Consider the following 25,917-nt stretch of genomic DNA (forward strand, 5'->3'; position numbering starts at 1 on the left):
TGGATTCTGCTGTTAGGCATCCCATCTAGGACTTCTAGTGCTTCTTTGCCTAGTGATGCCCACTGCTATCCTGCCTCCAGACTATGCTCCACAGTGTCACCAGGCTCACCAAAAGATGGGCTTCTTCCCTGCATGAACCACCTTCTTGACTATTACAAAGCATTGCTGCGGACCCTTCTGGTGTGCTGGGTATAAACCTATAGGCTCATGAGAGGACCAGAATGTTGGGATGCTTTTAAGCCTGTTTGTTCTTGTGGTCCATGGCTCTTGTTAGAATCCATGCTACTCTAAGCATGAAGTTGCGCAGGAATAAAGTGACATTCAGAAGATACCTTTAAGATAGCAGAATCAGCAGCTGCAAGAAAGAGAGAGTCCTTCACAGCTTTATTCTTCTTACTTTGTGCACCCACTGTGTATACAGGAGGAAACTGAGGTCTGGTGGGAGAAGAGGTGTGTGGTCTCAGAATTAAAGACTCCATATATGTGTATATATACATACAGAGAGATGAAAGAATGACTTAAGATGCCTTTACAATGCTGAACCTGATACTTTGCCTCTTATCCACATTAATTTCCTAGGAATAATATTTTCTTTAAAGAAAAAAGGATAAAAATAAATATTGTTATCCTGCATTAGCAGCACGGCAGGAGCCCTGTGTCTTCCCCATGTCTCTCTTTTGCAGTGCTGCAGTCCTTGGAGTCCTTCTTAATATGTGCCAGACCTCCCTTGGACCAGTCCAAGCCTGGCACATCGTTGAATTAAACATTTGCACGAGGCAGCACCATCCCATATAGCCTGTAGCTTCCTATTGAGTTTGAGGCAGACTTCCCATTCACTTCCTAGTTGGGCAGCAGCATGATTTAAAAGCTGCTCATCCTTCTGTGAAACGGGTATAGTGCCTAAGGGGGGCTTCAAAGAGCTTCAGTAATATTTGGGAGAGAGGAATCAGCACTGTATGTGCTTGCACAAAAGTAGATCTTCTCCTTAGAGATGTGGAAACTACCCAAAGGAAAGGTCAAGTGGCACACAAACCACTCCTCCACCCTCACAAGGAAACTGCCTGGGTTGTTCTGCATTTACTGGCCACCCTGGGACTTCCTTTCTTCATATTAACGCTGCACGAAATTCTCCTTTCCATTGCTGTCCTGAGGGCTCCTCACTGGGTCTTGTGCACCTCCATTGCTCAGCTGCCTGCCTGCTCAGTTTCTTTATGATGACCCTGACTACCTCGTTAGGCAAAGCTTTTCATTACTGAGGTTTGTGTCCAGCACACCCACTTGGAATACCAGAAGAGTGTACAGCGTAGGTCTCTTGGGTTACCTTGCTTTTCAAGTCCCATGGGACCTCCTCTGCTTCTAGAGGAAGACCAGTAGAAATGGAAAAACTGCAGTAGTAATTTGTACTGGATCTACTGTGGTTCTGCTGGTCAGTTGTGATGGCTTTGGCAAAGCTTCTGTCAGCACAGTCTGACTTCCCAGAAAAGGGGAAAAGCTGGGCGTTTGGGAAGTTGTCCCTTCTTAGAGGTGCATCAGTACTTCTGGCAATGAGAGTTCTTTGCTTGAGGACCACCAGGATTTGTGAGTGGGTCCCTCCTTGCTGCCCACCAGAACTGGATGTGCTTGCAAAGTGTCTTTGTTTTTCTTTGCTGGCTGCTACTCCTTGATGCTGTAAACTACTCACCTTTCTCCACATCTCAGTTTTGAATGCCATATTGGACCAGGCAGCTACAGATCTTTCCCAACACCTCCCACTGGGCCTTTTCCAGCATCCAGTAGCACAGGGAAAATCTTCCTTTTTCTGAAGGGATAAAAATGGAAGCACCTTCTGGGCTTTTCTTCATCCTAACACCCACAGTCATCCTGATATTTTCCATCTCCATTTAAGGACTGAATTAAGACTCCTCATATCCTGGGGTCTTTTTTGTACTCTGTGTTTAATGTAACATTCTTTATTATATTTATCTTGTTTCTTATGCTGAGTCTTTCATTTAGTATGTTACTTTGAAGACCAGGGCCTCTCTGTAAACTGTCTTTTTAGGAAAGCTGAATTGCATTTACAGGAGATCTTTCATGTGTTTAAGCCTTTGGTGCCTTTATGTTTTTATATGGTCACTGGTTTGACTTTCAACTCATGGCTTGAACTGAAAACAGGAAAGCCAGAAAATGCGAATGTTTCCAAAATGTTACTTTCTCTTTGCAGTGTATTTATAAAAGTTGCAAAGAAATAGGAAGATCTCCCTGACCAGCATTTCTGGAGCACTGAGAAAGGAACTGAACTACTCTTTAGTCAGCTACCCCAAGACCCTTTCCTCCTAAAAAACCAGCTTACTACAGTTGCAGTACAAGTACGGTGTGATCTTGGAGGCTGTCAGGAAAAAAAAACGTTTTGGTAGTTTGCAGGTAATGGTCTCCATTTACCAGAGAGAGAAGCAGGAAAGCTGCAAGGTTTTAATGTGTCCAAAGTCAGTTGATACAGAGAGACAGAACTGCCACCTTCCTTCTCCAGCAGTCTTTGGCTAAATCAGTCAAGCTCAGATGAACACCTCAGACACCTATTGAAGATTTGTCGTGTATTCTGTGTGTGACTGTGTGCTCAGCACCAGCTTTGTAATGAGATAACCATAAGGAACCCAGAAAGATAAATTTATGGCACAAGGAGAAGGCTTTGCCTCACAGGACAAGTTGTTTTGCTGCCAGAATTGGGGATGGACATAAACCATTTTCTCCTACATGGAACAAAAGGCTTTAACACCTTCCAGGTTAGCAGTTACGGAGCAGTTATGATGGGGGTGACAGAGCACTGGAACAGGCTGCCCAGAGAGGCTGTGGAGTCTGCCTCTCTGGAGACTTTCAGAACCCCCCTGGATGTGTTCCTGTGCAGCCTGCCCTAGGTGATCCTGCTTTGGCAATGATCTCTAACATTCTATGATTCTGTGTGATTCTGTGAAAAGGCAACCAATAAGGGCAGAGTCTGAGAGGATTTATAGTCCCTGTTACTGGATTGTTAAAGGCTGCCATTTCATTAACATAGAATCATAGAATAATTTTGCTTCAAACAGACTGTTAAAGTCTGACAATTATCTAACTCTACCTAGTCTGGTGGTAAACCATGTCCCTGGGCACCACATCTATGTACCTTTTGAACATCTCCAGGGATGGGGATTCAACCATCTCCCTGGGCAGCCTGTTACAGTGTTTTATAACCCTTTCAGTAAGGAATTTTATTCTAATACCCAATCTAAACCTCCTCTGGTGCAACTTGAGGCCACGTCCTCTTGCCCTATCACTCATTACTAAGGAGAAGAGATTGACACCCACCTCACTACAACCTCCTTTCAGGCAGTTGGAAAGAATGGGAAGGTCTCCCCTCAGCCTCCTTTCATAAGTCATAGGACTTCTTCTCCAGACCCTTCAGCAGCTTCTTCACCCTTCTTTGGACCCACTCCAGGACTTCAGTGAATTTCTTGTAGTGAGGGCCCCAAAAGTAAACACAGTACTCAAGGTACTCACAATATGCACTGGTGACAGTGCTGAGTACAGGGGGATGGTCACTTCTCTGGTCCTGCTTGTCACACTATTCCCGATACAGGCCAGGATGCTGTTGGCGTTCATGGCCACCTGAGCACACTGCTGGCTTTTGTTCAGCCAGCTCTTGAACAGCATGTCCAGGTCTTTCTCCATCAGGCAGCTTTCCAGCCACTTTGCCCCAAGTCTGTAGTGCTGCCTGGAGTTGTTGTGAACCAAGCACAGGACCTGGCGCTTGGCCTTACTGAATCTTGTACAACTGACCCTAGCCCATTGATCCATCCTGCCCAGGACCCTCTGCTGAGCCTCCCTACCCTCAAGCACATCAACACTCCCTCCTGGCATAGTGTCATCTGCAGATTTACTGAGGATTCTCTCAATTCCCTCATCCAGATCACTGATAAAGATATTAAAGAGAACTAGCCCCAGTTCTGAGCCCTGGGGAACACCCCTCGTGACTGGCTACCAACTGGATTTAACTCCATTCATATTTAACCTCTCAGCTTGTGTAATCATGACAAAATAAAAACCACATATTTAGATTTTGGATCTGATTTCATTTCCTAGTCCATTTTCTTATCCCATGATCTATGGATGAGTATCTTATTTGCCTGTTGGCAGAAGTTTGGAGCAGAGGGTGGTATATGTGTCAGTGGGGTTTTTTTACATAGACATTTCATGGCCTAAATAATGCTGGCAGATACTGTTTTCTTCCACCACAAGGAGAACATATAATTTATTTTTGTCTCATTACATTAAAAGAAATACAGTACAAAAGGAAAAGGGAAGAAAAACACCAAAAAAGGATATGAAGATATAATCCCTTCTAGCCAAAAAAATACTAACTCTATGACATCCTTGTGTGTGGAGTAACTCAGCTCCTAGATTATTTTGATAAACTTTGTTATAATCAGTTTCACACAAAATCCAGTTGTTTATTTGATCTTAACTACTTGAAGAAATGTCATCTAGTAAGGATACCGAGGTTGTTATTTTCTTTTTACTTTCAAAAAACCAGAGTTTGTTTATTTTTCTTCAACTATTTGTTTTCCTCTGTAGATTTATAAGGGTGCTGTCACCAACATCCTTGTGTTTGCTTGTGAACTGGCTATGTGTGTTGCCTGCCTGAAAGGGCAGGAGCATCCACAGTGGGAGGTAGCTGAATGGGCAGGCATGGGGTGTTGATGGAGCCCACATCCCACCCCAGTGATGCTCCCTGTGCTCTCAGCACAGACATGCCAAAGCAGCCCTGAAGTAGAAGACAGTCATAACATTGCACTAGTCCCTTCCAGGATAATGCCATCTCTAAAAGGGAAGCAAAACTTTTTGTGTAATGTACAGGATGAAATCAGAAAAACTCCCCCTGCCCCATGAGTCACTGCAGTCCCCTTTTGGTGGCTAACACAAGCAGGACCTCTCTGGCAGTTGCCAAGATTTCATGGAGCTGCTGTTCCTGTGGTAGTTGTTGGCCATACGCTGCATCTCCTGTGCAAACTTCAGACCCACAGTATCCAGCTGTGAGAGGTGCCTGACAGCTGTTGCCCTATGTCCCTCTGCTGCCTGCCCTGCAGTGTGTTTTTGTGCAGTTTGCTCTGAGGGCAGGAGCAGATCTGCTGCTCACACCTGCTCAAACTGTGCCACCCTGTCTGCCTGGTAGCAGTGGGAGCCTGCTGTCACACAAAGCTGCTGCTGTGTGAGCCTCTCCAGTGCTGTGACTCCTCCCTTGTGGGTATAACAGGGTTGCAGAGCTCAGCCACTGGCACTGCTGAGAGCTGTGGCTGGAGCCAGGTTTGAAACCCCATCTGCTGACCTTTCTGCTCAGTCCTGTTGTGCTATCCTACATGGCAGGTGATGCTCCTAACCCTCCCCTTTCATCTGTTTTCTCCTCAGGCAAGATCCTGTTCCGGAGGAGCCATGTCCGAGACGTAGCTGTGAAGAGGCTGAAACCCATCGACGAATATTGCAGGGTAAGAGCTCTGGGGCAGCATCTGGCAGCCCTGTTGTGTGGGTGCTCACAGCCACCACGAGTGTGGGACTTTGGTGCCCAGATACTACTAAGATCTTCATCTGTGTTGAGGTCCATGCCAAGCACTGCAAGACTAATGGGGCAGGTGAAAGCAAGGCACTCATTGCTCATAGAATCCTTGCAGTGTTTTCCCTGCAGACTTTATGTACCAAATTGGTGCCTCATTTACTCAGTAAAGGCTGTAAGCCTCATCTCCCCTAAATGTGGATTTTATTACTACATCAACCTCAAGGAAAGCAGGAGCTGAGAGGCAAAGAGGCACAACTAAGATGTCATTTTCTTCTGTTACCTCCCTGTCTGTCCCCCAGTGCCACCTGAGGGACAGTGATGGCTGATGCAGCACTGGTGATGGGCCAGTGGCTTCCAGGAGTGCTTCTCCTGATGAGGGAAAGTCTGGAAATTTATTGCAGGACAGAAAAGTATGGCTGTGTTGAGAAGAAGGTTAAGTCACCTAATCTTTCCTTTCTGGCTTAGAGTTTATGATTTGATGATAATTAATCTTCTGACTATAGATTAAAAGTAATTTCTAAGCAGGGCAGATACCCAGGTTTTGTTAGAGATATTGAGTACATCGGTCAGTGCATACTTTAAATCCCAGACTTCCTCTCTTATTTCCTGTGGGCTTTTCTTTCCATTTTGAGAAAGCCAGTGGAGCAGGTGGAGGGGGAAAAAACATGTTCCCAAGAACTTCGCTAGTCAGACATTTACTCATCCAAAATTGGGAGCAGATCGCCAAAGTGCCTGAGGCGTGCTGGGGAAGAGGGGGTGGTGAGACCCATGCCATCTGCACCCCCTGGGCAAGGAAGCTGCTATTAAAGTCTTATCTCATGAGATCAGGCTTTCTTGTGCGACAATTAATGCACTGTCTTCCTGCCGGCGGCCGAACGGCTCTCGGGAAAATATGTCGAGTCTAGCTGCACCCCCAACCACCCTCCTTCAGACAGGAACTGCCTGCAACGCAAGCGGTGAGGGCTGATGTCAGGGTTCACCCAACAGATGCATGGTGGAGAGAGCAGTGACTTGCACTGGAGGAGGCAGCTGCTTCTCTGGGACCCCTTTGTCTGCGCCCCAGACAGAGCTGACCTGACCCAGCCAGGCGCCAGCACCCCGCCGGTCACAGCCGAGGGCTATGTTGCGGCACTGGCTGCTGGCACGCTCCTTGACACCGCAGTGCTGTGATTGCCACCCTCCTCCTTGCTTCCTTTTTTCTCAGCTGAAGAAGTCTGGCTCCACTCATAGAATCATGACTGGTTTCAGTCTGGTTCAGATGATATGGAGCAGATCTGCTGCTGCTGCCCAGCTCAGAGACATAGTTGGATGCTTCCCCGAAGCCAAGCTTATAACTTATTTATTAATAGGTGCTGCTTTTATAAGCATAGTCCCAGCTGTGTTGGGTTAGCCCAGATTGCCCCAGCCCAGTGTTTCCTATTTCCAGCATCAGCCACAGTGGTGCCCAGCAATGAGTATGACATATGTATAGTGGCTTCTGAAGAATATTATCCTGGCTTCCAGTGATCTCTGGCTCTTCTGTGCTTGATGTATTGTCTTTTTATTTTATTTTCATTTATATATTTATATAGATACTTAATTTGTGTCTGTGCTTCACAGTAGAAGATATTTAAATCTGGATGACATTGGAGAGTGAGGCTCATAGTCACTGCTTGAGCAGGCATTGCATCTCATGTCTATATGAGTGCTTCAAGAGGGCTACTTCCTTCTTAGTTCCTTTCTGCATGGGTTGTCAGGTCTTTAAGGAACGAAGACCCTAGCTAACTCATCTATCCCCCTGGGATGTGTCTTATTGGTTGTGCCTGAACAGCATGGGCTGAAGATAGGTGAATGCTTCTGCTGGTGCTAGGAAGTAAAGCAATGCTGAGCTTTTTCTCCTCCATTCTCTGCATTTGACTTCAAATTCATGCCTGAATATTAATTTATATCCAGTGTGGATGGTAGGCAAGCCTGTGGCCACCCATCAAAACCAGTATAGAGGTATCTATGATGTTCTGCCTGTCATCAGATCCAGTTATCAGTTGGTTTCTTTGCCCTCTGCTACACCTTCCTCCTAATTATGGAGAGTAAATGAAGATAGCATAGAACAGGCTCCCCAGAGAGTTGTGGAGTCTCCTTCTCTGGAGAATTTCAAAACCCACCTGGATGCATTCCTGTGTGGACCATCCTAAGTGATCCTGCTCTGGCAGCGGAGTTGGACTTGATGATCTCTTGAGGTCCCTTCCAGCCTCTGATATACTGTGATAATGTGATACTGTGATAGCATGGCCTGTCCCAGTCATTCCTAAATCCCACAGCAAGCAGTTGCAACCAGTGGAAATAAACAGAGCAACCAGAGAGTTGCAACTCATTACTCTCCCAACCTTTTTAAGTCTGCACATTTTATGAGAATAAGTTTTTCTTTTGAATATTTATGGTTCATCCAATTTGCATTAATTCAAAGAATTAGTGTCCTATGTTCTGAACCTGGCCCAGAATATGAAAGTCCAGAAGGCTGAAATTAATGGTGAATATCAAGCACTGAACTTCAAAGGTATAAAGAATTTCGGGAGATAACTTGTAGGAGAAGAGCTTCTTGGTACACTGAAGTCGGTGGTAGTTTTGTTACTTACTGTCAGCAGGGACAGGATTTCATCTCTGGGGCTTAGCAGAGGCTTAAAATTCAGAAATGCTTTCTTGCTACCTTCACCAGAAGTCACCGTTTAAAAGGTTTCTGGGAGCATGATCTTTGTAACCTTTCTGTAATCTTTTCATCCCAATGTGAAGTTAGCCAGGGATGAGAGAAAGCTGTGAATTTGGAACAGAAAATTAGATGGGGAGTGAACCAGAGTGGCCTCACTTCACCAGCCTAAACTTGTCACAGGGGCTGTCTCCATTGAGCTGTAACTACAGAAGGAACCTGAGTGCCTCAGTTAGCTCCAGTGCCAGCTTCTAGAAAGTATGATGAAATCAGCTCTTGGTGTAAGAAGGGAAAGTGCTGTGGGGTTATTTTGCTACTAAAATAATATTAGTCGCTACTGTTTCCTGCTCCTTAGCAGCTACTAATGCATGTGTGTGAACTGAGAGTGGGATTGTGCCCAGCTCTTTGGAAGTGTTAAATGTTTTCTGCATTTCTTCCCCTGTCCAGTGATGTTTTGACTCTGAATTGGATATAAATGCAGAGGAAAAGTATAATTATGATGAGCTCAGTTCTGCTATAAATGAAGAATGCAAAGTTTATGGCCCATGCAAGTCCTAAAATGGGTAGGCAGCCAACATGGCTAATTTTGAAAAACTTAAAGAATTGTGATGGAATGATGTGGGTGAAGTTGATGGACAAAATCTGATATGGATAATAAAGTGAATAAATGAGACAATAGGCCTTTGTCCACTGGAATGAATGAGGAAACAGAGGAGAGAGGCAGATTCAGGTACAAAGTGTGTGGTAATTTTTTGTGCCATATGAGGGTTCTCCATCCATTTCACCTGCCCTGGCAAGACAAAGCACAGATGGGTCCCAGGAAATGAGTGGTGCAAATGTTTGACCATTTGTTGTTTTGTTTTTGCAGACTGGTGATTTGCATGGCTGAGAAGCAGGTCTAACTTCAGCTGTTTGGATGTATTGTAATTCCTGCACCAGGCACATAAAAAGTGACAGGCAGGGTCTGCCTGAGACTTTATGGGGGTACTTGGCAGTAAGGGGAGGTCAGTATCAGGTGCTTGAGCACTCTGGACCCTACAACATGGGTCTCTCAACTCCTCACCCCTGGATAATTCTTCATTGCATTGTACCAACTTAGAGAAGTGCCATCACAGAGGTAATTAGGCCAGTGTTTTTGCTAAGGGTACAAGAAATGTTAGAGTTGCAATGAAAAACAGATGAGTGGAACACACAGAGCAAGATTTCTCATCTATAAACATGAAAGTTCAGGGTCTGTATGTCCTTGCTGGTAAACTGAGTGAGTTACCAAATAAACTGCCTTTTGCCAATAAATGTGTACTGCTCACTGGCATTGATATCTCTGGATGATTTCCCTGTTAACTGGAATTATTTTAGTATGAATTAAGGTCTTCTGGGCTCATTTGGCTTAATTCTCTTAATGTGTTTAGGAGTTTTTGCCAATGTGAAGGAAAGAGCAGTTTCATAGCCTTGCCTTGTCAGGAGCATTTTGTTTATCAAGCTTTTGATTTCACAAACACGTCTCTGGTGTGTGTCTGTCCAGTATGTACCATCCTGTTCAAGAAGGACCTCTCAGGTCAGTGGTTCACAAAACCACGACTCTCTCCTTACACAGCCCTCTGGGAAGACTGAGGCCACCATTTTCAGACTTGCAGATTTGTGTGTGTTGGTCCTGAAGGAAGCATGTTTATGCAGAGAAACTATTAAGATGTGAAGTCCCATTGTTATAAACACTTACCTGAATTTCTCACATGCCTTCATGCTGTCCCCACTGGAGGTGGATTTCAGTAGAAGCTTATAGGCTTCTCTGTTGTGAGGCTTAAGAACCCAAGTGCACACCACTTAAATAAAAATCAGATGAGCAAGTCACATCAGTACCAGGAAATATTAGTCATTCTTTTATTAATGTTCACAGCGTGAGAGACCACACTTCAAAAACATAATTACCTCCCTCTTGATCTAGTCCTGCCTCTCTTTCAAGATTTATCCTTGAACCTGTCAAGACAGATGCATAGATGTTTCTGTCTCCATCCACTGTACAACTAAGCTAGTGTTGACTGAAGATGGACTAATAGTCCTGGTCAAGAACAAAAGAGTTGAAGTGACAAACTCTGTCATTTTTTAAAATCTATGAGTTAATTATGTGCAACACCCCTAAGCATCTGAAGTAGAGCCTTGCTTTGCGTTGCCTTATGGTCCTTCCATGCCTGAGGCCCAGAAGCATGTTCCTGTTACTTCCAAAACTCTGCACCCTATTTTCCCAATTCCCTCTGCTCTTTATTCCTAATTCTTTTCACTTCTCCAGTCTGAGTCACTACTGTGTATTCTCATCCATGTCTGACGCTCAGGGTTTGCCATCCAACATTTCAGTGCTTTGAGTTTAAACTTGGTCTTACTTGAGGCCCTCGACAAAACCGAAATGGGAAATATCTTTGTGTAGATGAAACAATTTATTTCCCTGTTCTGAGAAACAAATATTTTAATTGCACCTTCCTTCTTGCTGGACTCACTGCCATTCACAAACATCTGGCACTAATGATGAATGTTAATTAAAATAGTAAACTGCTGAGAATAGGATACTTAATAAGAAACATCAGGGAGTCATAACAATGCAGTGCTGTCAGTCGTCTCTGTGTATTTGTGTGCAGACCTGGGATTAAAACCACTGAACGTTAGGGGTCCAAAAGCAATGCAGCTGAACTCCCTCAACAGGCTGCAGGGACAGACCGGCAATGATTTACCTGACCCAGAGATAGATGTACATGGTGGGGAAGACAGGGCAGCCTTTAAAAATGCTGGTGTGTCTCTATCAATTTTACAAGTTGATAGACAAGCATGTCCAGTTTTACATTTTCATACAAAAAGTTCATCGGAGTGAGTGTCATTCTGTGCTTGTACACACACAGGCCTACTCGTGCATAGCTCTCCACATGCTCATCTTCTGTGCCTGCTTTTTATAGATTTATCTGTGGAAACATAGCAGACAGCACTCAAGTGCATCCTTGCAAGTACCTGCATGGGTTTATACTAACGTGCATGTATTTTGTGAAGCCTTTGAGCTGTAATGCAGTCCCACAGAGCTGTATGCGGTTCATGTAACCTAAAGCAATGAACCCCTGCACCTGGTGCTCTGCTTCAAGTGCTGTGTGCGGCGTGCAGCAGCCTGCCCGTGTTTGAGTGTGAGTGTGAGTGGGAGTGTGAGTAGCCAGCCATCCCCAGTGCCAGGGGCTGCTTGCTCATGCCCTGCCTGACGTTACAGCTGTCCTAATAGCCTATCCACTCATCTGCTCTGTGAGACTGTCTGAAACCGGTAATAGAGAGAGAGAGACAGCTGCAGACTGCAACAACACACGAAAGCAGATCTCCTAAGGAGCGCGTGAGGTCTGACCAGTCCGCGTCCGCCTTTGGAGGCCGAGCAAGGAAACGTGCTGTTACTGATAGTGCTTGTGCAAGGCTGAGGTCTGCTCCCTGACACTTTTTATCTCTCACCTTTCCTGTGCAAATTCCTTGTGTTTCTGCATGCTTGCTGTTTGTAGCTGTGTTCATTTATGTCTTCTTTCCACATCCCAGGAAGAGTGTCACTTCCCCATCCTTTCCATCCTTTCACCATCTACTTTCCTCTTTTTCTCTACCTTTCTTTCCTTGACCCTGCAGCCTTTCCTTCAGGCTGTTACAGCTTTGCCCTAAAACTGTCTTGCTAGAAATGCCAGAAGCTTGCATTTTCCCCTTGCAGAGCAACAGTAGTGTCCCTCATCTGCTCAATGCACTTTTTGTTCGCTCACTGGAATCACATTGGACTTGGCTTGCTCCTGGGTGGATGTTGTGTGTTTGCTGAAGAGACACTTGTTTCTCATGAAAGTGTTGCTGTTCCCTGCCACTGTCCAAAATCAATAGGCCGTTTCTGCCTCATTTTACACCCTTATTTGCACTTTCTTACCCTTTCTTAGCATTTTTCACCTCTTCTTAAGATTTTGTTCCTTAACAGGTAAAAATTGACTGGCTGCAGACTTACACCTGAGTTCCCTGAGAAACATGCAATAGTGTGTTACTGCTGGGTGGATTTCATTTCACCTTTGTGCACTGGGCTGAAAATTGCAGCACTTTGATTCACCGTGATTCAGAAGCAGGAGAGCCTGCCCTGCCCCAAGGCTGCCATGTCCATGGGGTGGGAAGGTGGATGGCTAGGTGTGGAAATGGATTAGGCTGATTTTATCCACTGCCTCTGAAACCCTGGAGTCATGGAGGTGCTTTTCAATTACAGCCCTTCATCCAAGCAGGACCACAGTGCTCATGGAGATTTCCAGGCAGGGGACTACTGACCAGTCAGATTTTCTAAAACTTCTAAACATTTAGAAGCACAAATCTCTGTGGCAACTTGGTAGGATTTGTACTCCTCCATCACTGAAAATCTAAGTATTGACATCTGTAGCTTGTTTTTCTGGGAAGGATGAACACCTGTGATTTAAGGGAAGTGGTGACTTTGAGAAGGCACCTGATGTCCAAGCCCCTCTGTGATAGGTATAACTTGGGTATTTGTGTTTCTCTAGTAATGATACATATCATTTGCAGTGCTTGCTCTTGCCCCATTGACTGCACAAGATCAAGCCCTTTGAGATTTCAAAACACATTGTAGATATTAAATATCTGAGCCTCATAACCCTTCTGTGAATTAGGTAAGTGTTATTGCTCAGCATTGTAGGCGGGTAATTGAAGATATATCCCTGCTGAATTTGATGGGAAAAGGTTAAACAACCTTGCCCAAACTGAGAAGGGTATTAGTAATAGAGCCATCACTAAATCTCAGTCCATCCACTGTTGGCTGGGCAATATTGCTCCTCTGTGTGTGTCTGTCTCCTGATTGAGATTCAGATGAATAAAACATGCTGCAATGTTGTCTATGTTCTTGTTAGCCTGCCCTGGCAAAATATTTAGCTCTTTCTCCTTTTTCTCTTTTTCGACATGCTGTGGTTGTTACTTTTCCCAGACAGTTCCTGATTTTCCTTGTTTTGCCAGCTGCATGCATATGTTTACACACACTGGGAATAAGGGTAGAAAGCTCACACCTTCATTAATGCTTTTAGGCAAGATAGAGTGGATAGCAGTGAGGACCAGTTCATCCTCCATTCAGATTAAAGCACTTGAGTTTTCCACCTGTGCCAGTGTAGCAACCAGCAGTGCTCTGTATCCATGCCACAGCATTTGGATCCACCAGGATGTCGTCTGAATTCTGCATCTGATGCTTCTTCCTTATTGTGAGGTATCTTTTTTCTGCTTTATAGTGCAGGCCATAGGCCAGAGCCTCATTCTTCACAGGGTAAATATTGCTGTAGGTGGCTTTGAATTTTAGGCCACTTCAAAACAAGACTCCCATCATCTAATACTGGACACCTGCAGCTTCAGAGAAGGATTTTTTAATTTTCAGCTCTTTCCCTTCACATCCCCAAGCAGGAGTGGTCTGGGAAACAAACCTGGCCACTTCTAAAGCCTGTGAGGGTAACCAAGTGCCCAGCCACGCCTTTGTGCTTTGACTTGGCCTTCTGTTGTGTCTGACCAAGATCAATCAGGTGTCTCATGGATTAGTATAACCAGTTTACCATCATGGACTTTCATGTAGCTCTGGTGCAGTTTTTCATCATCTTTCAAGATTGTTTGTCCTACTTTCAACCTGCAGAAGAGCCAATCTTACTTTGTCAAACAGGTTTACAGCACCTGTAAGAAGCTTGGTCTATATTTAACCTGTGGCCTATTTTCAACATAACTTAGCACAGGAGAAGGTGAACTCCAACCTCTTTTCCTCTACTGCTGGTCATTTCTGGAGGCAATCTGAGAGTCATGTCACTTAGAGCTGCTTTCCCATTTCTGTGCACTGGAGACAGCTCTTTGTTCCCTTTTGGCACCATCAAGCTCCAGATTCTGAACAGCAAATTCATAGCATGTTTCTGCCTTATGTGCTTGTCTCACTGGTTCAAAGTTTCACTTCCCAGTACACTTCAACGTAATGTGGTTGCTTCTTCACATTGCTGAATGTGACAAGTTCTGCATACCTGTGCCTTGCAGCTTGAGCAGACTGTTAGCCACGATGTGCTGTGAAGCCTTCTTCAAGCAAAAATAGCCTTTCTGCTTTCCTTTTTTTCAGACACTTAATCAAACTTCCTTTCCTGTTAATTTAGGAGCACATTGTTGTTTGGTTTGGCTTGTGGTTTTTTTTTTTTTAGCCATCTTTTTTTTTCCTATTGTCAGTGCTTGATGGAAAACTTTATGAAGCACATTAATCTGCTCTATTAGTTGGTGTTGGGTCCGAAGTTTTTCACTGCTGGAATTTGTGTGCATTGACATAAAGCGTGCGAATCCTAACCGGATTGCAAACACACGTCATGGAGGCTGTCCCAGCCACAGAGTAACTTATCTGCTCCTTGTATGGCTTTGCACGTGTGGACCAAATTCTGATCTTGTACACATGGCAAAAAAAATTACATTGGCTGACTCCAAGAACCATTGCCTGTCTCAATTCATTGCATCCTACGTGTTATTTGCAGTGAAGACATGCTATTTCCCTTTTTTCTCAGGTTAGTAGCCAGGCATAGTGTTTTCCTTTTGCATTTGCTTCCTCCTGCCAGAAGTTTTTTATGTCCTCTTGCTTGATAGCTTAAATGTTTGAGACGATGATTTGAACCTGACTTTTCTAAGTGCTTCTCCCTCCCTGTTCTGTTATTTGTTTGGTTTTTTTTCCCAGGCGCTGGTACGGCTTCCTCCTCACATTTCACAGTGCGATGAAGTCTTCAGGTTCTTCGAGGCTCGCCCAGAAGACCTTAACCCTCCAAAAGAGTAAGTGCTGTGATGGATTTCCAGTGCTTCTCAGTTCATTTTGATTAGCTGGAAGGAAAAGGTCATTTGTTTTTATTACTACTGTAAATGCAGGAACAGATTTTGTAGCTTTCAAGTACTACCTAGAAAATAATCAGCAATTATGTACAACCACGTCAGGTCTTGTGGAGGACACTCAGGCAACCCTTAGAGACAAATTTTTATCCATCCTCCACCCACCTTTGCATTGTTTCTTGCTGATGGTTCTAATGAGGGAACCTTCCCTAGCTTGTGGTTTTTACCTGATAATTATCGCCAAAGAGTCATTTATTTCCCAAAAGCATTGGCTCAGCAGCAGGGGGAAATCCTGCCAGTAAGCACTTGGCTCATAATTACCAGCTGCCTCTTTAAATGTACTCCTGCCCAGAGATACTTAGTTATCTGAAGGGTGCAAGATTGTGGTCCAGATCCAAAACTGTCTCTGGAGAGTCTATTCTTTCTAAGCAGGAAGCCAAGGAAAATTTAAGCAAAGTTCCCATTGAACGTGGAACAGAACTGTAGCCTTTACCTTGGAGTAGACAGGCTGATTCATGCTGATGTAATCAGGGTTCAGACTAATTTACCCAGAGAAAGTGTTAGCAGGAGGGTATTTACAAGCCTCTATTCTGCCTCTCTTGATATTTGCTTTTCTCCTTCAATACCAAACAGGATATATTTTATTGTGCTCTGCAGTAAGAATTCGACTTAGTCCCCTAGTGTTCTGTGCTACTTTGTTGCACAATTTGAAACTTGATTTCAGGTTGTGTTCCCCTAATTTGTTTTCTTCGCTATCTGCACAGCCCATTGGTTAAGGAGAAATGGACATAAAGCATTTTCATTTTGGCACTTCAGTGCACACAAACGTAGTGAAAAGATTTGTATTGGTTTCAGCTCTCTGCACCCATGTTGGTGTAGAGGAGAGGATCACTGCATCCTTATATCCCAAACTTTGTCTTTTGTGCATATATGGTTTTATACAAGGGGATATATTAACATTTAGACTAGAGAAAACACTGGTAGCATAGCTGAGAGCAAAGTCTTTTTTGTTTTCTGAATGAGAAAAAAATCAGTTTTGACATCAAAGATATGGAAAAAGAGCTGCCTTTTTTTTTTTTTTTTTTTTTTTTAACCAGCCTTGTTTTAGAAAAATGCCTGGGGTGAATAAATACAGTGGCATGTTCATTGTTAAACACATATTGCAACCTTAGAAACCACTGCCTGTGCTCTTGAGATCTGCTGACCATCACAATTTCCATTTAGGGTCTGTAAAGTGGTGTGCAAAGGTTGCTTCATCCCACAGCAACCGCATGTGCCAGGCAGAAACAGACACCTAGAAGAGAAGTCAAGTCCCCAGAGTTATGGGAAAGTTTACCTGGAGGATCTCAGATGGACCTCAGGAGTCTGCTTTAAAATGCTGTTTAGCACTCTTCTCTGCTTTCTGTACTGATTAGGACCCAGCAGCATTGGGCTTGAGTGAAATAGAGTCAGGATTGGACCTCCAGAAGGCAGGGAACAAGGGCCATGGCCCACCCCCATGCCAACACTAGTCATTATGGCTTTTTTTCTCTTTTTCCTCCTACAAGTTCTTGAGAGCTTTTTCCTGAGCTCCCTGTTTGACAGCCCTGCAGCAATTTTCAAGTTAGCCATTTGCTCCCTGCCAGAAAAACAAAAACTACTAAATGTTCTCAGCCCAAGCCTTGCATCTTATTCCAACCTAGTAATAAGTGTGATTTATTTCCCTGGAAAATGTAGAGCAATAACCTGATTAAATCTCACTTCACTAATGTCTGCAAGACATTAATCTAGCTGGGTTTAAATAAATCCTACCTCATCTTCTGTAAGCAAACAGATCTTAGGGAAGGTGTCTAAGGTTTCTGCTGAGAGCACTTCACAAAAGATGTATTGTTGAAACTGAAAATTAGTCTCTACAAAAAGACGATGTAAAAGCCAATGGAAACATCTTAGTGTTTTTCTTCTGTGAACTGAGGGGGAAGGGAGATCTGAGGCTCACTAGACCACTGTGTAGGGTACAGGGGAAGGACACCTCCAGGGTGATTCTCATCCTCAACAGTCCCTGCAGGAGGGAGTGCAATCAGCCAGAGAAATCCACTCTGTCTCCTCATTTTACTATTCTGCCAGCCACTCCAGAAACAGTGATCCAGTGCTGCCCTATGCATTGGATCTTCCCTGAACATCATGGTCCATCATTTGTCTCACTGGAGGTTGTGGGGACATAGCCTGGGGTCAGCATCTAGACTACCCTAATTATTTTATCCATTTCTTCATCTGCTTCTTTTAGCCCTTAGTGCAGAAGTGGTTCATATAGGGTTACCTCCGTATAGACATGGCTTTCAACCATCTGGGTTAAAGGAGAATAAAGAAATATTGCCAGGTAAGGGATTCAGCCACCAAAGAATGGCAGAATAGAGTTGCTTGTGCCACCTTCCTGTCTTCTCTCTGTGCACAATGAGATGGTCTGTTTTTCTGCAGCAGCTCAGCCTCATAAGACAAAGCCTGACCTAGAGTTTAATGAACCTGTTTTCAGGAGCGTAGCCTTAATCCCATGGGCATTTGTTGTTGAGCGCAGAGAGTTCATTGAGTTATTTTGTGTCCACAGAGCAGTGACTGAGCACATGCTCCCACCCAAAAAACAAGGAATCCTAAACTTCAAGGGAGAAGGCACTAAACAGTGTGTTTTAACTCTCAGCTGGGATATGCAGAGAGGTATCCGTGCCTTTAATTGCTGAACCATAACTCTTGGTGATGCACATGCAGTAGTTTTTGTATTGCTGCAGTAATTCAGCTGTGAAGCTGTGCCCTTCACTTCTGTTTCTACTGTCCCAAAAGAAACCAGCATTTCCCTGTGGTCCCTTAGGCACTCTTGCAGATGTGTTGCCATCTTCTTCCTTACGGCTCTTCATGTGCCCTACCCTTGCCTCCTCCCTGCTTCTGTGTACTGCCCTTTATGGCATGTTTGGCGTGCAGGCTGTTCCCTGCAGGGTCATTTCCTACTGCTGCTGTGCTCTGGTTGCCTGCAGTGCTGGAGCAGCAGCAGTCCAGCTCTAACAAAAGCTGGGCTTTCCCAGCACTGTCATAATCCAGCCAATTTGTTCACTTGGATTCACAGCTTAGGTTTTCTCTTTCCTGTTTTGGTGGTGGTCCAGGCTTTTGAGTCCTGTGACAATAGGCAGAAGGTATTACTTTCAGACCCATTAAACCTCCTCTGGGTTACAAACAGATAGCTGGAGAGATGTCTCAAGAAATCACAGTGTTTGAACCGACTGACGTTCTCCTTTGAGTCTGCCCCTGCCAGCGGAGCTCGCTCTGGCTCAGATAGCTCCCAACAGCAAGTTTTCTTCATGCTGCACGGGAGAAACCACAGGAGGACACTAAATCCCTCCAAAAGGATAATCTGGGAGATTTATTGGGCTGTTTCACATGGTGAAAGCATGGCCTTTGCAAGGGAGCTGGCATGCACTGGGAGCGCTGATGTTAGGCCATGTGGAGCTGTCGTGCCAGTGTTCCCGGGGCAGTGGCTTGTACTGCTCTGTGTCTGCTTCACTGATGAGATGCAGAGAAAGCAAGCTTCAAACCATCCACCCTGGTACAGAAGGAGCAGTTTTCAACTTCTTAGGATTGTAAAATGTGGAATTTTAGTGTTTGAGCAAATGCACATGTGTGTAGGCAAAAGGCCAGGCTTGTGTCTATCACCATACCCATGTAAGGACCAGATCCTGCATTGTTATGGGAAAAGATACTCTAAGGTAAGAAGGAAGTGCATTTTTATTTATCCATTGTTTTAAGTTAAAACTCCATGTTACTGACAACCATTCATTTACTGGATACTTCTGTTAATAATTATAATTACTGATAACTAAGCCAGAGATGGATTAATTTCAGACTTCTACTGGGGATTTAAATTCAAGGCTGAGGTCAGGCCAGGGCTCATAGTCAACAAACAAAATCTCAGAAACCATTTTTTTTAATGATTATTTTTTACTAGAAATAACAGAAATGCCCAAGGAGTAAGATTAATCAATTAGGCATTGCATATGGTTCACTACTTTTAGGGCTTTTTTTCAGTTGGCTTTGAAATATCACAGCCAGACCACTCATGACAGTTTGCTTTTTCTTCCTGGGTCTGGAGCTAGTCTAAAAAGCACATCAAGATCCAAGGATTCATTCTCCAGTACTCCTGCAGCAATGCATGAAAGCTCAAATGAGATTTATTTTTAAACCACCACTAGTAATATTTACAACTGAATTTAAAACAGTGTTGAGCATCTGAGAGTATTTTTCCTATAAGAATCATAAAGCTATTTTCAAACAATATGCAAATCCAGGAAAATTAGGGAACTTATTAGGTATATACATTAAGAAGGGTGACTCAGAAAGTGGACTGAATGCTGATGGTGCCTGTACTGGAGAACAGAAATACTTTATTGTGATCTGTAGCCCTGAGCTTTACTGATTGTATCTTTATCATATAAGTGGTGTAACACTCAGACACTCAGATGCCAGGCAGCCACTGTAAAACGGAAGCTAGATTCTGCCTTTATTTTCACATATTAGAGATTCTTGATAAGGAAACTGGGAAGGAGTTACCAGGGTAATGCAGAGACCGTGTTAAGGAAGCATGCTTTCATGTAGGCATATACCAGTGCTAAAGCACAGTTCTCTAACACACTTTTTCCTATCCATAAGCATGACTGTGTTTCCATATGACTGTTTCCCAAATGTAGTCTGATCTGCCCTATAATAACAATTCACTTACCTACTGGCAGGAGGAGAGCAGAGGAGGAAAATTTTTCATCTGAAAATATCTATATTTATTCTGATCTGTTTGATGTTATGCAAATATTTTCTCTTAGATTTCATCTCTCATATTTCTTCGTTTATATTTCTCTTTCATTCCGTTACAGTTGTGTTTCCCCAACACATTAGATAGTTGAGTCTCTGAGCAGATGTGCTATGAGGAGAGCTGTCATTCTTTTCGTGTGGTGGCTGTTTCTTACAGGACTTACAGTACAATATTCACATTGTTTAGGAATATGGTCAGCACCATTTTATGACAATCACTGCTACAGTCTGCACTTGACAGTGATGTTGTGACTGCTTCACGCATGCATTTTATTAGGGCAATTCATTCCACTTCAGAGATGCAGAACAGAAATTAATTCCCTAAGAACAGCAAAGTCAGAAAAAGATGGAAGCTTTCTTTTTATGTGATTTATCAGCTGAGAAATATATTGTAAAATACAGAACAGGAAGAACTCTGATTAAGTGTGATAGGATAATGCAGTTATGACTCACTGTTCCGAAGGGAAGAAAAAGTATTTTCAAAAAATTACTTACTTGCCTTCACTGAGAATTAGGTAGCTAAGGATGCATTATCCTGTTAATGCTGATTTGCCAAAAGCATTGCTTGGCTACTCCTCTTTAGTCATACAGCTCTCATTGATTTCTGTGGGAATTAGGGACCACAGCTCTTTAAGCATCTGAATGTAGTGGAGCATCTGTGGGTTTTGCTGTTGGTTTGGTTTGGGATTTTCTGTTTTGTTGTTTTGTTTTCAAATGTGCCTGTTTTAGGACTGTATTTACTTGAGAATGTTTGCCTTCAAAAATCTAAATTTGTCATGAAAATGTTTTGTTGGCTTCTGAATCACAGAATGGATTTACAGTACTGTGCCATAGAGTGGCTGAGAGGTCAGGCAGCCTTGTGTCCCAGAAATAGACTGAAGTGTGGCCAATTCTGCTCTCTGGGTTGGAAGCAGGAACTCAGTCTCTGGGACTTGGCCATTGTCAGATGGGGCTCTAGGATACCCCAGCAGTGCGTGCTGCCTTTGATCAATGCCTGTTATCATGATCTTTGGGAAGGTCTTGTTTGGAGATTGTTATCTTAATAAACTAAGCCAATGCAGGGACAGGGGAGCCTCTGGAAATTGGAAAAAAAAAAAAAAAAGAAAGAAATAACAGATACATTACTTGTCCTCTTCTTAAGTTTCATATGGGACTTTCCCTTTTGTTTGCAACACATAAATGATTTGGGCTGGAATATGAAATGGACAATACTGAATTTGCTACTGGCTGCAGCATTGCTGATACCAGCAAATAATTCTGCCATCCTGAGAGAATATTCACATCTTTCTGTCACTCATCCAGAAAATGAAAAAATCAATTTTATGTAGATAAGTGTTGAACAATAAACCTGGGGGTAAACAGAAGGCACATTAAATGAAATAGTTTCTGCAACCACACAAAAAAGGTTGTAGAACAGTTGGAACAGCATAAGTTACTGCTCTAACTGTCCAGCAAGAGCTTTTATTCCTTGCCTTGAATATCTCATTTAGATTTGCTTGTGATTTGTAGGTCTGACTGTGAAAGGACATGGAGCTGAGAGGAGCAGATAGTTTAATGTACTGACACTTGACACCTGTAGATGACTGTACAGAAATAGCTTTTGCTATGAGCATGTTGCAGGGTTTAAAAGCAGCATGCTGTCCTGGGCACAAGATGGATTAAGAATAACCAGATTTATCCAAAATCCATCAGATTATGACCAAGAGCAGAGCCTGACTGACATGGAGCTGCTTCAGCAGTTGCAGTAGACACTGCCTTGCTAGGGCCAACTGCAATGATAGTGTCAGTTCTAGTAAAAGTTTGCTGTTTATGGGTGTAAATTTAATATTATTTTCTTTTCTTTCACTGTACAATGTTGGGACTGAAGGGGTGTGTTGAAATGTGGAGATGTTTGCTTTAGAAAAAAAATAAATGCCAGGCTTGTTGGCTTGAGGGCCTTTACTTGTCGAGTAATTTTTGTTCGTATCCTGGAGGAATAATCACTGCTGATATTTTGCCAGTGCCCATTTTGTAGATTAGAAAGTAATAGTTTGCTTAATGTTTAACTCAGCCTGTAAAATTCATTCCTTCCTCAGAAAAGAAGTTTAGTGGTTAATGCAGGGGATTGGGAAATCTTTTCCTTACTGTCTCACTGATTTATTTTGTGATGTTGGAAAGGCCTCTCACATCTCCGGGCTGTATCTCCAATATGATTTACAGAGGTACAGTTTCAGGTATTTGCTAAGAGGATTTGATTCTGGTAAAGAAACCCTGTCCTCTCCATAAGAAAAAGTTCTAGAAATGACCAGTTAGAAAGATAATTTGTTTTTAAAACCATCAGTCAGTGCTGAAAGAAACATTACTTCCAAAATCTACTGGTGCTTCTATATACAAATCCAATTAAGGAGCCAAAAGCACAAATTTATTCATCTGGCATTGGGGGAAAGCTGGGCTAATGAGGCGTAATTGGAGCAAACCCAAAATAACTGGATTCAGAGCTTATCAAGCTCGTGAAGGATTTGGGGCACCCTTCATCCTTGAGCCCTTACTTCTAGAAATGTTTGGCTTAGTGCCACAGGTTCTTCTGAAAGTCTCTGTTTAAAGACTGGTGGTGTTTGGTTTGGTGCCCTGAAATAGGGGCAGTCCACAGAGACGAATTGCCTCTGCTGATAAGCACAGAAGAGATCTTTAGATCCACACAGAAGAGAGGTGTCCAGTCCTGCTATGCTTTGTGGGTAAGCATGGAACTAAGGAGACAAAGAGGGATGGGCTCTTCCACTTCTTATCTGGATTTCTTGTAAGCCCCTGGTAGCAGGTTAATTGCATGCACTGAGGTGTCTATCACTGTCGACTCCTGACCTGCCAGGCAGGAGAAGATGGGGTGGAGTTTTCTTCTCACTAACACAACAGAGTTTAATATAGCCTGTCTTATCCCCTGTGTGTCATGCCTCTGAAAAACAAGAATAGGCAGCTTATGTTAGAAATATAATTATATCACGGAGAAGAGTCAAGCTTGTCATTGCTGTGTCTATATTTCATGTGGTCACACTTATTGTTTAATGAAGATCTTTCTCCACTCTGAAGAGGAGTGCACAATGAACAGACACCGTCAATGGCGTGTTTGCTGCCAGAGTGATAAATTATCCCCAAGTGGTGCCTGGGGCCAGATGGGACTTTTCAGTACTCTGTGCTTCTTCTTCTTGTTCACTATGTAATTTTGACATTGCTTGTCTGGGAAGTCATTTTATTTTTAATACTGTTGAGGATCAGTAGCCTCACTGGTTAAAAAAAGAATGGGTTCTCATGTACATGAGCCTAGTGCAACCCTATATGTGATTCTGAACTGGCTGGGGACAATGTAAGAGAGCCCATTACATTTGATAGTGTTTTATCAGGCTGTACTACATGTTGCAAGGGAAGGCATTGCTTGAAATGTGGTTTAATGCTGTTGACTAGAGGCCAGGTGGAGGTGAAAATGATGCTTTTTTTAAGGTGGAGCATTTCTGTCTAAACATGAGAGTCTCTGGTCCTGCCCTTTGCAGTTGCCACTGAAGAGAGAAGAGGAAGCCTTAGTAATCAGCGTGCTAAACAGGTAAAGCAAGTCAGGTCTCTGGACAGCCACTGCTTCCTGCTTTGAGTTAGGAGGAGAGCTGGGCTTCCTTTCTGGCTTGGCTGTATCATAACAGCATGTTAGACAGGTATTGTTTGGTGCACCCTGCTTCACCTCTTCACCCCATGCCACCAAAGGATTTGAGCCGGAAATCCGTTTCACTACGTAGGGCTTAGTGTTTCTTGTCCACACAATTCTGCATTCAGGTGCTGTTGCCATTTAAAATCTTATTTGTAGGAAGGCTGGAACGAACAAACACTGTGGCATTAGGGAACTGTCTCCTGGAGTGCTGTTCACATGCAAGATGTTCTGTCTCTTGAGGAATGGGGTGCCTTCTTAAGGACTTAGGATGTGTAAAATACCAGACATCAAGTGGCTCAGGCTGTAGGTGACACAGTGATGTACTGGTAGATTTACTTCCACCCTTTCAATCTTCTTGACTGGTCTGCAGCTGACTGTGTTTTGTGCATGCTGTTCACAGAAACACAAGCAGAGGATCAGATAACAACATGTTTTGACTCCAAACGCTGGAGTGGCTTACCATGTTATCAAAGCTTTTGATTTAATTGAAATTTCACAGATAACCCTAGGCCTGCTTTTAAGTGCAGACTGCAGTGCCAGTGGGAATTCAATTAAGCACACCCCCCCTCACCCTTTTAATGCTTGCATTTTGTTTGGGAGGTTTATGGAGGGGGCTTGCTACTGCTTATCTCTACCTAGAGCTGTGTCTCTGGGTTCAGAGATGCCCTTTGTCTCTAGACAGCTTTCTTTTTTTTCCAGTTATGCCAGAGTTTGAGGGGAACAACTCTGCTGACAATAATGGACTATTTGAGATTTTCATTGATGTAAGGACTGCAGATTTTTTTTTTGTGTTAAAAGCAGAATTGTTTTCTCATTTCCATTAAGATCTCTTAAAACAAGTGGCCTAAGCTCAGGAAAGATGTTAATTTAAGCAGACCTCAGATACATTCTGAATAGAGGATTGATTGTGGCTTTGCAATACTTCAGTCTAATCTAATAAATGCTGGTTATTTGCTGGATTCTTGCAAGTTGTATTTGTATCCCAGCTCCAAGGAGTTTTAATAGCCACCCCAGTAGTGCTGACTGCAGTGCACTGTGGTGAACCTCAGAACACTGCATATGTCTGATTACATTTTCTTTCAATTACAGCCTTGTGGGTTTGAAAAAATCAGAGCACTTCAGGCTCATTTGGGAACCACTGCAGAAAATCACTAGTAACCTGAGATACCTAGTGCTTGAAAATATATTAAAAAAAAGAAGAAAATGTTGAGAGTTTGAGGCCAAAATATGTCTGTTTTGCTTTATAAGGATAGATCCATTGCAACTATATGGTTAGGATGACAGGGGCACCATATCTAACAGATAAACCTTTTCCTTTCCCGTCCAAGTATGTTGGGAATGAGGTGTGAATGACTCATACCAGAGACAGCACTCATCAAAGACTTGAAGCTGTCCTGGTTCACTAGTGAATTAGCAATGTTGCCATCTTTGCTGCTCCCTGTTGGATAGGTTGCTGGTCTCAGTCTTTTTTCTGATCATTGCTTGGTGAGCCTGATCTCCTTCTACAAGGTGACCTGATTAATAAATGAGAATGTTGTTACCTGGACTTCAGTAAAGCATTTGAGACTGCCTCCCACAGCATCCTCCTGAGGAAACTGGCTGCTTATGGCTTGGATGGATTGATACTTGAACTGGGTAAAAAAACCAAACTGGTTGACTGGACCCAAAGAGTGGTAGGGAACAGAGTTAAATCCAGTTGATGGCCAGTCACAAGTGGTGTTCCCCAGGGCTCAGAACTGGGGCTAGTTCTCCTTAATGTCTTTGTCACTGATATGGATGAAGGGATTGAGAGCACCCTCAGTAAGTTTGCAGATGACACTAAGCTGGGAGGAAGTGTTGATCTGCTTGAGGGTAGGAAAGCTCCACAGAGGCACCTGGCAAGACTGGGTTGATGGGCTGAAGCCAGTTGTATGAGGTTCATTAAGGCCAAATGCTAAGTCCTGTGCTTGGGTCAAAACAACCCCGGGCAATTCTACAGACTTTGGGCAGAGAGGCTGCAAAGCTGCCTGGCAGAAAAAGACCTGGGGATGCTGGTCAACAGCCAGCTGAGTATGAGCCAGCAGTGTGCCCAGGTGGCCAAGAAGGTCAACAGCAACCTGGCCTGTATCAGGAGTAGTGTGACAAGCAGGACCAGGGTAGTGATTGTCACTCTGTATTTGGCACTGGTGAGAATACAGCTTTAGTACTGTGTTTAGTTTTGGGGCCTTCACTACAGGAAAGACATTGAAGCCCTGGAGTGATTCGAGAGAAGGAGGATGAAGCTGATGAAAGGTCTAGAGAACAGGTCTTATGGGGAATGGCTGAGGAAACTGGTGTTGTTTACTC

The 25,917-nt window shown here is 43.5% G+C and overlaps 1 protein-coding gene across 1 annotated transcript in view; it reads left to right on the forward strand.

Annotated features, from left to right (window-relative positions):
• SH3PXD2A (SH3 and PX domains 2A) overlaps positions 1-25,917 on the forward strand; it is a 252,459-nt gene that overhangs the window by 99,466 nt on the left and 127,076 nt on the right. The window contains exons 4-5 of the mRNA XM_054382243.1: positions 5,416-5,492; positions 14,953-15,044. Of these exons, the coding sequence (XP_054238218.1) occupies positions 5,416-5,492; positions 14,953-15,044 (169 nt within the window). The remainder of the gene's footprint in view (positions 1-5,415; positions 5,493-14,952; positions 15,045-25,917) is intronic.

This window comes from Indicator indicator, chromosome 7, assembly GCF_027791375.1.
Source record: "Indicator indicator isolate 239-I01 chromosome 7, UM_Iind_1.1, whole genome shotgun sequence".
Classification (NCBI taxonomy): domain Eukaryota; kingdom Metazoa; phylum Chordata; class Aves; order Piciformes; family Indicatoridae; genus Indicator; species Indicator indicator.